The 18,081-nt window shown below is 44.7% G+C and overlaps 2 protein-coding genes across 2 annotated transcripts in view; both read left to right on the plus strand.

Annotated features, from left to right (window-relative positions):
• Positions 1-5,075, plus strand: part of Oxsr1 (oxidative stress responsive kinase 1) — a 103,422-nt gene extending 98,347 nt beyond the window's left edge. The window contains exons 16-18 of the mRNA XM_085689032.2: positions 943-1,011; positions 1,905-1,969; positions 2,284-5,075. Of these exons, the coding sequence (XP_085545158.1) occupies positions 943-1,011; positions 1,905-1,969; positions 2,284-2,358 (209 nt within the window). The 3' untranslated portion in view covers positions 2,359-5,075. The remainder of the gene's footprint in view (positions 1-942; positions 1,012-1,904; positions 1,970-2,283) is intronic.
• A 6,538-nt stretch (positions 5,076-11,613) lies between these two features.
• Positions 11,614-16,585, plus strand: Slc22a13 (solute carrier family 22 member 13). Its single transcript, XM_087905167.1, has 10 exons — positions 11,614-12,202; positions 12,848-12,951; positions 13,177-13,331; positions 13,551-13,719; positions 13,900-14,020; positions 14,103-14,197; positions 14,399-14,613; positions 14,781-14,889; positions 15,324-15,539; positions 15,747-16,585. The coding sequence occupies exons 1-10, from the start codon at positions 11,825-11,827 to the stop codon at positions 15,850-15,852; spliced, it is 1,668 nt and encodes a 555-aa protein (XP_087761293.1). The 5' UTR covers positions 11,614-11,824; the 3' UTR covers positions 15,853-16,585.
• Positions 16,586-18,081: the final 1,496 nt, after the last annotated feature.

Below are 18,081 nucleotides of genomic sequence, written 5' to 3' on the forward strand. Positions count from 1 at the left end.
TTTGTGCACACTGATTCTGTATTGGTTCTCTTGTTCCTCAGCGAGATTTTAATATCTCATCAGTTAAAGATGAATTTGGTTGGTTTGTTTGCATATTTAAGGCAGGGCCTCATTGTGTAGTGTTGTAGCCTTGTGTAGCCTCATAGAGATCTGCCTCCCTCTGCCTCCAGGGCGATGTGATTAAAGGTTCACGCCAGCATGCCCAGCCTAAAGATGAAATTACATTGAGATAGTTTGCTTTATCTACTTGGTTTCTGGTTATACCTATCACTTACATTGTATTGCCTAGCATGAGTAGGTAAGAAAACAAATGGCCAGAATACTGATAATAATTTTAATAAACTTTTATGATTATCAGAAAAGATTCTAAAATATTTTCTTAAGTTTTGAGAATAAATTTCCATATTGCTGGCACCAAATTTTATGTCTGACAACTCTAAAGCTCAAGTCCAGAGTTATACTCAGCATAGGATGTTTGGTCATCACTGTAGGTGCTTTTCTGATATGGGTGTGAGCTCTACATTATACAGTTTAGAAATTCATCTCTTCCTTGAGTTGATATTTGCCATGTAGTTCATATGGATTCTGTTTCCTAGCCAAGCCTATGTAAATTCTCACTTAAGAGTCAAGGACAGCCCCCACCTGCCTTCTTTATTCTACAGATTTAGTAGCTAGTGCTGACCTATGAGAGTTACAGTGACGCAGAGCACTGGTGGCACACACCTTTAATCCCAGCACTTGGGAGGTAGAGGCAGGAGGATCTCTGTGAGTTTCAGGCCAGCCTGGTCTACAAGAGCTAGTTCCAGGACAGAGTCAAAGGTACAGTGAAACCCTGTCTCAAAAAAAAAACCAAAAGCAAACAAAAAAAACCACACACCCACAAAGAAAGTTACAGTGACATGTGTACATGAGAAATATAGCACGTGTTCCTTGTCCTTGCAGATACAGCAGAGGGTGTCTCTCAGGAGCTCATTTCTGCTGGCCTTGTCGATGGAAGGGACTTAGTAATAGGTAAGCATATTATTTTCTGCCCTTAGCCCTCAGGTCATCTTGTGTACATATGGTACCTAGAAATCCAGCTTCCAGTGAGCAACTCTAATGCTTCTTGAGATAGTCTTAGCTTCACTAAAATTACAGTATCAAGAACAGTTCCATACCAGTGCAAAAAAGCAAAAGCCCTGTCCTACATCAGACCCTTGAGAGCAGTAGATATCTTCGGGACACTTGTAGCAGGAAACTCACAAGTTTGTAAGTTAATGGTTCTTCATTTCTGATACGTTGGTATAACTAATCTTTGTAGGACACAGAAGTGAGGAAGACAAAGATTGAATCCTAGAAATACAAAGTGAAGACAGGCCACAGTTGCTAGGATAATCGGGCTGCCAGCATTTTGCTATGAAACACTAACTAATGGGTAGTTTAGGCTTTGTAAACTTTGTGTGGTTTTTCATTGTTTGGGGTACAGGGTCTTGCTCTGTAACCTGAGCAGACGTGGAACACAGTGCTAGAGTGACAGACAGGTGTACGTCTCCCGGTCGGGTTTTACAGTCTGTCATTTGAAAATCATTCTGGTTTATAGATGGAACAAAAACAGGTCGCAGGCTATACTTGGTTGATTCCTAGTCACAGACTTTCTGCTCTGTTAACATAAGGCATACTTTTTAATAAACTGTCTGAAAAAGGGTAGCTAGTACATTTTAAAGACAGTTAATTTAACAATGATTCAGAATTTATTTATTCAGTCTGGAGTTCCACAATAGCTTTGATTTGGATAATGACTGGCCTTTTTCTTCCAATTTGATTGCACATCGAAGATTCTTAACCACCCTTTAAAGATTTTAAGATATTATTTAAAATGTATTTATGTAGCTGCTTATTAATTTTCTTTGTTTGTATAATTACAGTGGCAGCTAATTTGCAGAAAATTGTGGAAGAACCTCAGTCAAATCGATCTGTCACTTTCAAACTGGTACTCACCCCTGTAGCCTTTCTAGTCCCCGAATGCCAGGACTTAGAAAATGCTGATCTCTCTTCCTTTACTCTTTCCAAGACCCCTGGCTGAATTTCAGTGGCCTCACTTTTGCTCTCCCTCTCAGAAGCCTACAACCCAGACCTCTTAACTTCTCTCAGGAAAAATTATAAAGCTGTTTGACTCTAGTTGTCCCAACAGCCCCTATCACCTTTCACCTACTATCTTCCTTTCTGCAATCCTTATCAGTTTTTATTGCTACCTGAAATTCTATTTATAAATTGCCTCACCTTGTCATTTTGTTTGATTCTCAGGCATCTGGTGTTGAAGGTTCAGATATTCCTGATGATGGCAAACTAATAGGATTTGCCCAACTCAGCATCAGCTAAAACACAGTCCTGGAAGAGTCAGCCTAAGGAGGTGCCACACATGCATATCTGTTGCTTCTGTTGGCCTGGACCTACAACTGCCAAAGAACCCAGCAACAAACTTCCCGGCTTGGAGCTTTAGAGTTTTTTATTTATGTTCTTGCCGTCCTCCCCACCCCTTTTACCTTAAGGAAAGAAAAGTTGGATTACCAGTGGCCAGCATCCCCTCAGAGAGTTCCGTTAGATATACTGCTCATGTCCTCTCTCTTCCTCCATCTGAAAAGCAGCCAGCGTGCCTCAGGGCCCAGGATGGAAATCTCTCAGCTCAATTCTTGCCTTACTACAGCGATGGCCCAAGTGGATAGTAGAGCTGCATTGGGCATCCTCATCTTGCCTGTTCTCCCACACCTGCCGGGATTTGAGCATCTTGGAATATCTCTTTAACACTGAAGTAGCAATTAAAAGTTGATTGTTCAGCTGGAGCCCAGAGAATTTAATTAGTGTTTTTTCTTTGTACCCGATGAGAATTCTAGCAACCTTTGTTAGGAAAAAGCACAGCCTCAGATGGAGGCAGCCTAAACTCTTGTCTGTTGTGTTCATGGTGTCTCTCTACATGTTTTGCTGAAACTGTTCTCAGGCACCCCCTTCATTGCTCCCTCCAGAAAGGGTTGCTAGCCTTAACTTCAGCTGGTGCAAAACATCTGACAGTAGTCAGACTTCAGCCATCTGCTCCTTCAAAGTGGAACTTTGGATTGTTTTTTGCAGAAAACATCAAGCAATGGCTTATAACTCTTACCTTGCCAGAGGCAGTTTTTGAACAAGAAAAGGAACTCATAAGTCATAGCATTGGGAAAGTGTTTTCAATTTTTAAAAAATTAAACTGAAGAAAAACTGATCCTTGATCCTCCTGTGAAGACAGATTTGCTTGGACTCTACATCATGAAGAAATGAGTGTACACAGCTGAGATTTTCACAGCAATAAAGGAGACTCAGCCTGGGTTAGAGGCCTGCCTTCTGCTCCTCTCCTGCACTGACTCCTTGGAGGGGGTCTTCATTCCCAAGATGGAACATGAAACCACACGTGCCGTGACCTTTAGGTTTTATGAGTACACAGTGTTAATTTGATTTTCTACAGAAATTATGTAAATTCTTTAGTTTTAAAAACAACACTCAATGCAATATGTGAATAATGGGGTTAGTTTTTCTTTTTTCCTACTGTTTAATAGCATTTGTCTAATTGCTAATAAGCCTACCAAATTAACCAAATTTTGTATAAGAATGGGATAGTCAGCCTGGCCTTAAAGAGACACATGATGATGGGCCGTGGGCCCCTAGAAAGGGAGTAGTTAGTTGCCTTTTATAGACTTCCTTGCACCCGCCATTGTTGTTCTGATCAACAATATTAGGTACCTAATGTGTTTCCACCCCAGCCCCACTTAGTTCTGAGGATCAGACCATAGCATCGCTCATGCAAGCAGCTCCTACTGAGTTTTTCCTTGGAGCACACCTGAAAGCTTTCCCCGTGTCTGACTCATGTCGCCTTATGTTTCAGCCGTGGGCCTTTTTCACCTGTTAATGAGTGCAAAAGCATGTTGGGAAGGGAATGTTGGAGAGGATGAGAAGATGGGTTTGAGAAGGAAGTTTAGGAGAACAGATTAGATACCAGAGTCCAAGGTCCCAGCAGAGTGATTGGTAAAAGGAGGAACCTGCTGAGTCAGGAGGTAAGAACAAAGAATGACCAGCTAGCTGGAAAAACTCTTGCCTCCCTCCCTCTCTCCCTCCCTCCCTCTTTCCCTCCCTCTCTCCCTCTCACCCTTTCTCCCTCTTCCCTCCCTTCCTCCCCCCCAATCCTTAATAGAGGTAGGTTTATGAGGAAGCAAGGACAGGGAGATGGGGTTTAGGTATAGGAAACAGACAGTGTCATCTTTGGCACAAGACTAATGGCTTTCTATAGAATCTGTTTTGGTTTCAGCAACCTGTCTTAATTCATTTAAGAGCTCAAGAAGGAAGGTGTAACTTCACTCTGTGTAGCTTTTGACTTGGAGGCCATCCAGTGCCAGACTGGAAGTAAGCAGCTGCCCTCTCCTGCTCATGCTTTCCAGACCATCTTCACCGTTGCCCTGTTGTGGGAGGCAGGCGTGACAGTAAAAGTGGCCTGGGCTTTCTCGTTCAGTTCATTCTTTGCTTTTCTGGAAATGAGGAAGTAGGTACCAAGACCCAGGACAGTGTTACGTATGCATGATGTGTGATGAATCCCTCTGCTGGCTTACACAGTAATGTGAGATACCAGTCAATGGAAACTGTGAGGTGGGAGAGCGTGGAACCGGAGAGCTGTCTCTCTCCTTCCCAGGAGCAGTGCTTCAGGGGACCTCTGTCACTAGGTCCTCAAGATACCCTTGTCCCTGAAGCAGGACTAACTAGAACACAAGACAGTGTGTGCCAATGCTGTTTGTGAAATGTATGGTCTTTCTAGATGATTAAAGGAATCGGTTTTGTGGTTGTTGTTGTTTGCTTTTTTTTTTTTCTTTTTGTGAACCAAATCTTAGAGCCAGCTGAGACTGTTAAATAATTTGGAGGATAGAATAATGATGTACCAGTAAATGTAAGTTCCTCCTTATGACATATGCTACATGATGGAAGATGTAAAATATTACCTCCCCCTCTTCTCTTGACTTTGTATTTTACTGCATGTTTCCTTCATTTTTAATCAATAAAGATAAAAGAATAAATTGTCCTTAGTGATATGTGAATGCTTTTTTTTTTTTAAATGGTTGCTGGCAATGAGCTCTGGGGAGTAAGGGCATGAAATCACTACTTTTCATTTTCATGGGAGTGATGTGGAGCCAGGATGCATATAGACAGTAAGATGAGCATACTAACGTATAATTTATTTATTTATTTATTAGTAGAACAACTTAGAACTGTTGTGCTGAAGTTGGGGAAACATATGCCCCAAATGGAAAGAATGAAGAGTGCCCAAGGAAATGGACATGATGGGTTATTAACCATCTCTTTTGTCTTGATTTTTTTTTTTTTCTGAATCTTTGATTTTAGACAGGGAAGGACACCAGATTCTAACCATTGAGGTTCCTTTCAGAACATGTAGAGCTGTGCAGAGCTTGTTCCTATGGTGCTTAGCTACTGAAATGGTGTGGCTTTGTGGAAGGTTCCAGGCTCCTCAATGTCTTGCCATCCACACCTGTTCTTTGCGTGCTTATCTGATCGTTATCCTTCGCAGTGGAAGTCTTCAAAATCTGTGACAGGACTGCTGTAGGTCTGGGCATTTCCGTGAGAGAGCTGTGGAGCTTGATGCTGAGGAAGGCTTACTTAGAGACCAGCAATGTAAAGAAGTGAGCTGTGAGTGTTGTACATGGGGTATGGGCCAGGTTCTCAAATACAACCTTGCTGCGTGCAAGGGGCTAGGTCAGGACCAGGCTAAGGTGAACTTCTGCTTACCTGTCCTAACAGATGCCAGTGTTCTAGCTTGGACACTAAGTTCTGCTTTGTCCTTTGGGTCAGGTCATCTGTTCCATGCTGGGTTTTAAAGTAGACTTCAATGTGGAGGGCCGCAACTACATTCTCCATTACTTTAAGGGGCAGAGGTAGTTGACCTTTGTGACTTCAGGGTGTGGCAGTACACACCTTTAATCCCAATGCCTGGGAGGCAGAAACAGATCTCTGTGGGTTCAAGGTGTTTTAGCACATGCCTTTAATCCCAGCATTGGGGAGGCGGAGACAGTGGGACTATAATGCGCATGTGCTTGGTAACTTTCCACTGCTGCGTCCCTGCCTACTCCCGAGGCGTCATCTGGGTTGATGGGCAGCGGACCAATCCAAGAGTGACACGTTCGAAGCGAGGACCCTTTCCTATATAAGGGATGGGTTCCCTTCATTCTGGGTCTCCGCTTTGTAAGCTTATGCTCTCTCTCTCTCTCAAGACGCAGTAAAGCTTTTCTGCAGAAAGATCCTAAGTGTCCTGCGTCGTTCTTGCTGGCGAGACGGTAGCGCAGGACACTTCAATTTTTCGATTTTAGGGTGGTGGAAGTTTCACAGCAAAATTCAGTAGAGTGTGTTTCTTACACCTGAACAGCCTTTCTCTGCCTCTTACATTCCACATTGATATAATGCTTTTGATATAGTTAATAAACTACATCTGTGTATTATCATCCTTAACCCATAATTTACAATAAGATTTATTCTTGGTGTTGTGTTCTGTGGTTTTGACAAATGTATAGTGATAGAACCACCTTTATATAGAATAGTCTCCTGGCCTGAAGCGTTCTGCCTAGCCTGTTCATCTCTTTCCCCACTGATCCTAGGGAACAAATGTTTTTGTTGGTGGTGGATTGTTTTTTGTTTCTTTTCTGCTACTAATGAAGGAGTTGAACCTAGCACTTCATGCATGCTGGACAAACAGTCTTCCACTGATTTGCGTCCCCACATGGTCTTTGTATAGTTAGCATCACACAGTATGTAATGTGTTCAGATCGACTTCTTTTGTTTTAGTAATATCTAAAGTTCTTTCATGTCTTTTCATAATTAATTTTTTTATGCTTAATTTAGTGTCTCCCGCAGCTTACCACCCACTCACTGAAGGAGATCATTTGTGCTTCCAAGTTTGGACAGTTAAGAACAAGCTGCTGAAATCATCTTTGCTCAGGGTTCTGTGTGGATGTGCGCTTTCAGCCCATTTGACAAAAGGCCAATGAGCATAATTGCTGGGTCTTAAGAGTATGTTCAGTTTTGTAAGTAAATTGCTCAACTGTTGTTCAAAATAACTGTCCTGTTTTTACATTCCTGTTGCTCTACCCTCTTGGCATGTTCTGGTGATGAATGTGGCTATTCTGTTAGGTATACAGTAGTTTTTATCTTAATTTGCAGTTTCCTAATGAATGTGCTGTTGAACATCTTCTCATATGTCAGCTAGCTTTCTGTGTGTTCTGGAGACATGGCTATTCAGGTATTATTTTGAAGTAAGCTCAGAATTACAGACATTTGCAAATAAACAGTATCAAAGGTTTGCCTGTATCTGCCTTGTGGCTTCTCTAAATGGAAATATCTCACATAATTATACACATTATCAAAACCAGGAATTAGCCTTGATAGGATGCTGTTGATTAATCTATGACCGAGAGATAACTTCTTTCCCTCCAGTATTGTGCCATTTCTGGACTAAGTCCACAATCCTGTATTGTCTTTAGCTATCATATTTCCTTGATCTCTGGCCTGGTACAACTTGATCTTTGTTTCCTTTGGCTTTAACACTTAATACCAAAGTCATGGGTAGTTACTTTGCACAATGTCTCTCAACTTGAGCTTTTCTGTATCTCCTCAGGATGAAGTCTTGGTTGTACACTTTTAGGTGAAGAAAACCTAGAGCTGATATCAAGCTTTTCTTACTGTGAAACCCTGGGGAACATAATGTAAGCACGTCTCTACGATTTGTGTTGACTGACCCTTTGCTTCAGAAGTTCTGTTATGGTTCTCCACTGTAAAGTTACTGCTTTTCTTTTTGTAGTTAATATTTTTTGTGACTTTATAAATACTTTTATACTTTGTCCAGCATTCCTGATTGACTCTTGCCTAACAGATGTTACTTCAGTGTTTTCCAAATGGCCGTTCCCTGTTGCTGTCAGCTCCCCCACTTCTTTTTAATTTTATTTTTTATGTATGTATGTATTTGTTTATTTATTTGAGACTGGGTTTCTCTGTGTAGCGTCCCTGGCAGTCCTGGAACTCTCTTTGTAGACCAGTCCGACCTTGAACTCACAGAGATCCTCTGCCTTTGCCTCCTGAGCCCCACCACTGCCTGGCTGGCTGCACAATTTTTAACTAGGATTCTACCATGAGGAAGAGGTTTTTTCTTCTCACTGTATTGAATCCATTTATTTGCATGAATGTGGACTTGCCAACAGGATACGTTGTCCTAGAATTTCTTTACTTTGGTAGGCTAATAGAAAGGAAATTATACTGATTGGCATAATTTGATATTTTTACTTCTGAGAGATTGGAAGGGCAGAAGACCATTTTATGTAAATGACCGATAGACTGCTTTTAATCAGTTGTGTTTCATACGGAGTTTTAAGAGTTTCTTACAGCTGAGCATGATGCTACATGCCTAAGGTTTTAGCATTTGGGTTGCTGTAAGGCAGGAGAATCGGGAGGTCAAGACTAGCCTGGAGATGTGAGATCTTACCTTTTAAAAAAAGTTGTTTTTTTTTTTTTTTTGGTAACCATCTATATCAGAAGAAGTCTTTTCTAGTGTGTGGCTTAAAATCTCATCCTCTTTAACAGTGTCTCTCACAGAGTAACAGTATTTATTTTAAGTTCAATGAAGGTAAACTTATCAATTATCTTATAGGTTATGACTGCTGTTTTATCTAAAAAGCCATTTGTATGTCCAAAATTATCCAACTTTAACACAGTGTCATCTTCTGGATTGTAAGGTTTGTGTTTTATATTTAGGATATGATTCAATTAAGTGTAAATTATTTCTGTGTACACTGTCTCCCCATTGTTAGGGAAGGCTCTCAGCAATTTGCTGGTGTAAGGTGTTGCCCAGTTCATGAAAGTTTTCTTAATTAAATAAACTGCCCAGTGTAATCTGTCTAGTGCGTTAGTTGAAGCTGAGGACAGCTTCACTTTTACCCCATACACGTGATTGGTCTCTCTCTATAGACATGATGCTGGCGGTTTTCTCAACACTCTCTAAGTAGAGAATATATTTATTCCACAGGAGTGACCTGTGCTTAGAAAAGGATTGACACTCATCTTTCTGGGTTTTACAGTAGTGGGAAAGGAAATTAGGGCAGTGTGCATGTGCGTGTGGGAGAGAACATTTATATTTGTAAATGTGTACTCCCTATCTCATATGTGTGTATCTCAGTCTCACCCACCTCCTACTCCCTATCTCATGTGTGTGTATCTTAGTACATCCAATTCTACTCCTTCTCCCTAATACATCTCCTTCTGTTGTGGCATAATCTTTTTATATACCATGAAGATGTGTCATTCTAATTGGTTTAATAAAAAAACACTAGCTGGGCAGGATTTTCAGTCACACAGGATGCTGGGAAGAAGAAGTGGGGAGCTGCCAGCCAGACGGAGAGGAAGCAGCATGGACAGTACAGATTAAAGGTAATAAAGCCACGAGACAGAAAGTAACATGATAAAAATAGGTTAATTTAAATTGAAAGAGCTAGTTAGTAATAAGCCCAAGCTATCAGGCAAGCTTTTATAATTAATAAGTCTCCATGTCATTATTGGGAAGCCAGCAGTCTCAATGAAAAGGTCCAACTACAGCCTTCCCAGCTTCATGTCTTCATTGTGTTGTTTTTAAAGTTTTAAAAGTTGTATTTATTTTTATGTATGTGAGTGTTTTGCCTACATGTATATATAATATTCATTATGTACATGCCTGATGCCCATGGATATGAGAGAGGGCATTGGATGCCTTGAAACTGAATTTCAGATGGTTGTGAGCTGCCATGTAGATGCTAGGAACCAAACCTAGGATCTCTGCAAGAACAAGAAGTGCTCTTAACCACTGTGCCATCTCTATAGCCCCTTGTTTAAAAACAGTAAAAAATCTACAGAAAACAATTAGTAGGCATATGAGTTCATATGTGCGTGGATCCAAAGGAGCATGGCCAGCCTGTCAGGCCCGTCCATCAGCTGCCATTAGCACCTCAGCTTAGAGTGAAAGAGGGGTGTGGGGAGACAGTAGCACACCAAACTGTCTTTCTCATGATCCTTATTAGACGTTGATCAACCTTTTCTCATCCCTTCCCCACCTATGCTCCCGGGGCTCAGGGAACCAGCATTCTACTCTTCTTACATTCTGTGAGATAAAGATTTTAAAGATGTCACATATGAGATCATGAGATGCTTGTCTTTCTTTGCTTGGCTGTGTTCAGTTATTATAGTGATCTCCAGTTTAAAATATGTTCTCACAAAGAATAGTTCCATTGTTTTTTATGGTGAATAATAGTCTGTTGTATATATATGACACATTTCTTTTATGGACACTTAGGCTGTTTCTGTTTCTTAAAAACTGGCATTTTTAACTGGCTTGATACTATATAGGTCCATGTGCAGTTCACTGTAGTTCCAGGGAGTTGATGTGTGCAACAGCCATGTCATGTCTAGAAGTCAGCATTCCACATGCACTCAACACCAGCCTGAAGCTCTTAAACCCTTTCTGCTCTCTTCTGTATGTTCCACGAGCTCATTGGGAGGTAGATATAGATGTTCCCTCTGGCTGAATACTCACAGGGACTTATTTGAATAGCTAATAAGTCTCAGAGTTAACTACTGCCCTCTACAAGAAGCTTCTTTGACCAAGACTAAGACCATCACACATCCATGAATAAAAAAACACAAGTATTTAGAAGGCAGTTTTATATTTTGTCTCTTTCACAAAGCAATACTCATAAATTCTCCCTAGGGCCTAAGACTTGTAGCCAGGTGATTTGATCGTGTTTACAGCACCAAGCATAAATTATCTTTTGTGGGGCAGGTCTCAAATTCCACTGAGAACATTTGGGTTAAACCTGCAACAGACTTGCTACAACTGCACTGGCGGGCACATTTTCCCTGGCACTGTAGCATGCATGGTTGAATGCTGGGAGATTTGCTGTGCACCTGTCATATCCCCACTCTGGTGAGGTGTAGTCCCTGGAAAAGATGTTCATGTCTCAAGTGTTGCATTCTCAGAATATGGGCTTCTTAGTGGTGGGAAGGTATTGGAGTTGACTAAACTGTATAAGATGTTGGAGTGTATGAGGTTGACAGCTACATCTTGTTGAAGATTTTGGCCTAGAAATGTTCCTTCCTCACTGTTGTGATGCGTATGTCTGTTAAAGCCATAAAATATCCTCAGATAAGTGTGGTTTTGGTTTTTTTTTCCCTGATGTAGGATGTCTTTCTGCATGCTGTGAATATATGTTGTTTTCATTAGTTGATAAATAAAGCTGCTTTGGCCTATGACAAGACAGAAGCCAGGCCGGAAATCCAAATAGATAAGCAGGAAAAGAAAGGCAGACTCGAGAGATGCCAGCAAGCCACCCATAAAACAGGATGCCAGAACACCTAAGATAACGTCACAGCCGTGTGGCACTACACAGATGAATAGGAATGGGTTAATTTATATGCAAGATCTAACCAGTAATAAGCCTGAGCCATTGGCCAAACAATTATAATTAATATTAGCCTCTGAGTGATTACTTTATAAGAGGCTGCAGGGACTGGTGGGCGGGAGATAAACCAGTCCAGCGGGACTGGGTGGCACAGAGAAAAGAATCCAGCTACACTTTCCCATATTCTTTCCTGTCAGTCTAGAGAGGTAAAGGTATAAGCTGACAGCTGTAGCTGCTCACAGCTGGGTTAAACATTAATGCAGCTGTCACCACAGCCCAGAGCAGCAGGCGTCCCAAAGCCAAGTGTCAGACCTGCCTGGTGCTCCTAGACTAAGGAGTGAGCTGCAGACATGGCTCACTTTGCGCAGGTCATGGCTGAAGTGGGCGACTTTGGTCGCTTCCAGATAAAGGTGGCCATCCTGATGGGCATCCCCAATTTCCTGTCTGCCTTCTTTGTGTTTAGTCAGGTCTTCATGGTTCTCGATGAGGCTCACCACTGCTCAGTGCCCTGGGTCAAGAACCACACTCTCAACCTAAGTGCTGCTGAGCAGCTGGCAGTAAGCATACCCAACGACACAGCGGGCAGACCTGAGTCCTGCCTCATGTTCCGGCCACCTCCTGACAATGCCAGCCTGGAAGACATCCTCAGCCACCGCTTCAATGAGACACAGGCCTGTAACTCAGGCTGGGACTATCCTGAGAACAGGCCTCCATCCCTAAAGAATGAGGTAGGAGTGCCTATTGTCTGTGTGTCTTGTGTGGGGTCTGTCCGTTCTCTGATCTTGGGCCTCTTTGGGTTGTACCTATTTTCTCCTTTGCCAGTCATCCTGGTCCATTGCCCTTGCTGGGCATCACAGGGCAGACTACAACCTTGTACCCAACCTTGGACTCTGTATGCTGCTTGTTTGCATATGCCATTCTCATGTTCTCTGTATGCTCTGCTGCCTCCCCCCTTTTTGCATGTCCTCTTGTCTGTATCTTTTGGCTTGTCTCTCTGTCTGTCCATCTGCCTGCCTGGATTTTCTACACTCTTCTCCCTACCTGCTATTCTCTGTCTATTTCATAAGAACTGCCCCCGGCCTCCCATCTGTCCTGACTTAAGCTGTCTCTTTTCACTTTTGTTCACCCACCTAACTGCATGCCCACGGTGCTTTACTGCTTTTCAACTTGTACTTAGTTCTGTACATGCATGCTTGCCTATGTCAGAAGTCAACATATATGATATTCCATAAAATTTTAAATATTCTGTGTTCAATGAATTCACCGTGGTGCCAAGGCTGGCCTTGGCAAACAGTGAGGAAACCGCAGGGTTTAGATGATAAAGTTGGTCCTGGCTGCTATGCCTAGTCTTACATACCCTATTTCCATTTCAGTTTGACCTGGTGTGCGATCGGAGGAACCTGAGGAGGACTTCACAGTCGGTGTTCATGGCTGGCCTCCTCGTTGGGGCCCTCGTCTTTGGGCCAATCTGTGATTGGTAAGTGCTGCTAATCCAGGGTGCTTTAAGCTCCTGGTCCCGACTCAGTTACCCCTGGAGACTTGTTAGCCATCAAGATATGTCTTCATGCCTGCCTTCCAATGGGGCTCCATGGAAGACCCCGTCTCCCCTCTGACAGAGCTGAGGACAGGCCTGCCTGGGTCTCCCTTGATTGAGTCCTGGGCAGGCCTCCTCCCTTCACAACCTGTCTCTCTGTTACCTCAGGATTGGCCGCAGAGCCTGCATTCTGGTGCAGCTGTTTATGTCAGGCATCATAGGCGTAGCCACAGCCTTCGTGCCCAGCTTTGAGCTCTACATGACGTTCTGCTTTCTCTCAGCGACTGCTGTCGCTGGATACATGATGAGCACCATGATCCTTAGTGAGTATCTGGGCCCCCAGCCTTCAGGTGCAGTCTGAAATCTGAGCTCTCGAGAGCCCTGAACAGCCTGTGGGGATAGTTTCACTCACCTATACCTAAGGAGGTCATGGCAGAGCTTCCTCTGCTGGGAAGGTGCACGGCACTTAAACAAGATACCATCAGGTCATCAGCAGTGCATGAATGGGCAGATTCCAGCCCAGGCTCATTCTTTGTTCTCAGTTTCAGAATGGGTGGGGCCGTCCTGGAGAACAAGAGCCATGGTCCTGTCCCAGAGCAACTTTGCCCTTGGCCAGATGGTGCTAGCAGGCCTGGCCTATGGTGTCCCCAACTGGAGACTGCTTCAGATCATAGGCACCGCACCCGTCTTCCTGCTCGTCTTCTACTTCTGGTAGGGAGGCCCTTGCCAGCGATGGGCCACCCTTTGTTGGGAGTGCCGTGCCAGGGTGTAGGACACAGAAGAGGGAGCCCGTGGGGCTTGGGTGGGAGGCTCATTGTTCTCTGGAATTCTGGGTGGCTGCACTGGGGTCTGATACAAGACCCCAGTATCAGAGCCATGTGTGGTTGACAGGGTTTTGCCAGAATCTCCACGGTGGCTCCTCTCCAAAGGAAGGATAGAGGAGGCCAAACAACTGATCCAGAAGGCAGCCTCGGTGAACAGGCGGTCCCTTTCTCCAGAACTCCTGAGCCAGGTACCTGTCAGCAGGCACAGGCTCCCCTGTCTCAGGCATCTCTACTCTTGTGTCCCGGCCCCTTACTCTGCCCTTCTTCTAGCTGATCCCTGAGAAGACAGGTCCCTCGGGAAATGCGCTGGATCTTTTCAGACACTCCTATCTCAGGAAGGTGACACTGATTCTCATTGCTGTCTGGTAAGTGTCCAGGGCCTTGTCCCTCAGTGAAGACAGAGTCAGAGGATGTCTCTCGCTCTGCTGTGTGTCACTGGAGTGGTGGACAGAGGCTCGGTGAATGTGGTGATCTCTCCCCAGGTGTGAGTTCATTAAGTTAGGCTGTTCCTTTGGGTGTGACTTGATGTATACCTTGCAGTAACAAGGATATTGGGTACTTTGTAGGTTTGCGGACAGTCTGGTGTACTATGGCCTTAGCCTCCAAGTGGGGGACTTTGGCTTGAACATCTACCTGACACAGCTAATATTTGGAGTAGTGGAGGTGCCTGCCCGTTTTTCCAGCATCCCCATAATGGAGAAGCTGGGTCGCAAGTGGAGCCTGTTAGGTTCCCAGACTCTGGCGGGCACTATGTGCATCATCATCATCTTCATTCCAGCAGGTACCAGGCTGTCTTCCTCCCTGCCAGGGCTACCCCCATTGCTCCCACACCACTACGGGTTCCCCAGGGTTTGAGCATAGAGGGTGAGACACTTGAGTGACAGGGAGGTGTGTGGGCTTAGGTGATGGTGTCTTCCCCCTGTGTGGCTGACCTTGGCTCTCCTCCAGGTCTCCCCACAGTGGTCACTGTGCTGGCTGTGGTGGGGAAGTTTGCCTCATCTTCTGCCTTCACCGTATCCTATGTGTACACTGCTGAGCTCTACCCCACCATCATCAGGTAAGCACTGCCCTGGGGATCTAATACCACCCATTCCTCTGGGGATCTAACACCACCCATTCCTCTTGCCCTCTGCTACCAACCACAGGCAGCCAGTGAGCTGCCTATGAATCTAGGCCACTGAAGAGTTTGTCCACTCACTGAGTCACCACAGGACACTGGAGGACCGATAGGCAGGGGCATGCCCTGGCCGTCTCTGGACCAGAATGTGGGAGAGAAGTCAGAGTGAAGGTGTGGCCCAGGAGAGGACGCTCAGAAGTGGAAAAGGCATTTGGGTCTCTAGAGGTGACAGGAGAGCCGCAGAGAGGGCTTGCTGCTCCAGGAAGCAGGCAGAGTAGGCAGGCACGGTGGCTGAGACCTGGGCCCTGGCATCTCTGGAGTGGGTGTAGCCTGACCCGTGACCAGAGAGCCTGAGCTTGTGCTGCTTTCCCCAGGCAAACAGGTATGGGGCTGGTGAGCATCTTCTCCAGGATTGGCGGCATCATCACACCGCTCGTGATGCTGCTGGAGCAGTACCACAGGGCTGTCCCCATGGTCATCTTTGGCAGCTTCCCCATCGTGGCAGGCCTACTGTGCGCTCTGCTGCCTGAGACACGGGGCCAGACCCTGAAGGACACCATCCAGGACCTGGAGAAGGGGTGCTCCCCACGGTGAGCGTTGACTTGCTAGACCTCATTAGGGCCAGGCTTCCCCATCACCATTACCCCTTTATTGCTTACTCATTGCTTACTGGGCGACATGGTGCCTACTTTATGCCACAGACTCTTATTGTAGGTATTGTCCTCCTACAGATGTTGATGGGAACTCCTCGTAGGAGCTCATCCGAGACTGCCACTGACTGCTGTTTCTCCTTGCAGGTCCTCAGTGAAGCAGTCCCCCAAGAAAGAAATGGTGTCTGAAGGAAGAAATCCTCTTCCCATGAGTACCGTTGACAGTGCTTCTTCCTCCAATTGTGGTTGTTAGGGGTGTGTTCATTTACAACAACAGATAACACAGTGTCTCTCTATCCCTGGGGTCTGTTTCGAGGTTGGGACAAGACCAACTTGTTGTCAATCAGACCAGCCTCCCTGCTTAGCTCTCCTAACTATTGTCCAGTACGTGTTTGAGTTACAGTCCTTTGTCACTGCGTGTCTTTGTCTTTGCCTCCTGGTGTCTGTTCTGTGTCCTGGTGAGTAGGATCACAGAGGAAGAAGTATATGCAGATGGCAGATGTCACAACACAAACCAGGACTCAGGGAAATGCCAGTGACAGTCCCTCCTTGGTCCCACCAGTTTTCGCATTGTCACATCTGGGCCAAATGTCCAAGATGTGAACCCCTGGGGAACACTGTGAAACCATTGCCAGCGTGTCTCAGATTGTTGATAAACCTCCCTCTTTACACTTGGTCACTCTCTTGTCAGGTGAGCGTGAGCAGGGCTGTACTGTACACTGTGCAGCCAGTCATGAATATTTCGTACTGTCCTTTTTTGAAATCATGGACAAACATGTTCTTCAGCTTCCTACCGTTACCATCCTGAGTTCCCTGCTGTATGACCCTTTAATAAGAAGAGAACCTACAACAATGGAGAACTGCAGTTTAAGGCTGAAACTGTTTGCTTCTCTGTGTGATGTGATGTGTGCCCCCCTTGGCAATGGTACTCACTCCTGGGAAAAGACTTAAAGGGATCCTTTATTGACATTACAACATTACAAGGATGTTCCTGTTGCTTTTGTTTGTGTTGTTTGTGTTGTGGTATGAGCTGTATTACCAGCCAGCCTTTGGGGTCTCTGTAGATATTATCTTTTCTATTTCTTAGGGATTGCATGTCTGGGGAGGAGAGTTTTTACTGTGCAATGGTCATGCAGTTCTTAGGCCCTCGAAAACAATTCACAGGAGGAATACAGGTGTATGAGACTTTGTGCCAAAGGATCCCTAAGATACTATATGCAGAGCTCAATGGACCATTCAAGTAGGCACTTGTAAGACAAAAAAGCCAAGAGAAACCAGGTAGTCTCCCTCAACTTGAGAGGTTTCAAAGGCAAAGAAAGACTCCCCTGCGAATTGGCTGGATATCTGTGATGATAACACTCTCTCCAAGAGTTTGACTGCATTCTCTCCCCCGAGAACTTGAGCGAAACTGAACACAAACACATTTTTTTCTTTCAGAGATTCCAGCCAGTGCACACTATCAGGCTTTAAAGTAGCTATTGCTCACGTGTTCACATCTACAGTGTGCATGAGCAGAAAGATAAGAAACGTGACCTTTGGGAGCGTGGTGCAGGCCAAGCACCACAATGAATTGTTAGAGGAATTAGCACTATTAAAGAGCAACCCAATCTCTTTCCTAAGACAGTAAGACAGGTAGTCTTAAAACTGAGTCCTCACCTACGAAAGACTGGGATTTGTGAAAATACAAGTTCATTCAAAGGAAGAGCCTGCACTAAGACACTGAAGGAGTTTTCTGCTCAGAAACTGCAAAATAAATGCTCCTCCAAGGGTGAGCATGCAGAGGTCACTGCAGGCTACACCTCTCATCCAAGGGGGCTAGGCTACATCTCAAGCTGGCTGCAGGACTTGGCAGCATCATATACATGGTACAGGTTCTGTAAGCACAGACGATACAGATAGGAAGAGACTCGGAGTCTTTAAGCAAGGTTCCAGAAAGCTTCTGAGGCCAAGTAGGATTCCCTCCAAGGAGGCTCCTAGGGACCATTACAAATGTCTGAGGGTGAAGAAAGCAGCAGACACGAGAGAAGAAGCAGCTCAAGTGAGAAGTTCAGGGTGGAGGGTGGGGCCACATACGGCCATTGCTGGAGCTCAATTGGGTGTTCTTGTAAGTGTCCTGGTCTTGGTCTGCTGTTGGGTAAAGGGTCTGTCTTTACCAGTAGCTAATTGAAGGTCATATCAGTTTGTTGATCATATCCTCTAGCCATGACATGGCCACAGCAAAGCAGCTGGGATTCCCAGTGTGAGACATGACAAGAGAGGCCCTACTCAACCTGAGATTTCAGCTGCTACACCTCTTCCAACTTGTGTTACATAATCTGTCCCTAGTGTATGTGGCCTTGGGAGGTGCTAGAGTATGCAGAAGGGTGAAGGTTCACATAGTTCGGGCTCTGTTTATACAGCTATTAGGCTATCACTCATCTAGGATTGGACTTTTCAGTATGCAACGGTTGAAGCTTATCCACACCTGTAACACCTCATGCAT

This window comes from Myodes glareolus, chromosome 4 (genome assembly GCF_982192425.1).
Source record: "Myodes glareolus chromosome 4, mMyoGla1.1, whole genome shotgun sequence".
NCBI classification, from domain to species: domain Eukaryota; kingdom Metazoa; phylum Chordata; class Mammalia; order Rodentia; family Cricetidae; genus Myodes; species Myodes glareolus.

Excerpts from the sequence above, each read along its gene's own strand:
- Slc22a13 (XM_087905167.1), top strand. The coding sequence starts at position 11,825 with ATGGCTCACTTTGCGCAGGTCATGGCTGAAGTGGGCGACTTTGGTCGC. Across the intron at positions 12,203-12,847 it reads CTCCATCCCTAAAGAATGAG|TTTGACCTGGTGTGCGATCG; the intron begins GTAGGAGTGCCT and ends TTTCCATTTCAG. Across the intron at positions 12,952-13,176 it reads TTTGGGCCAATCTGTGATTG|GATTGGCCGCAGAGCCTGCA; the intron begins GTAAGTGCTGCT and ends CTGTTACCTCAG.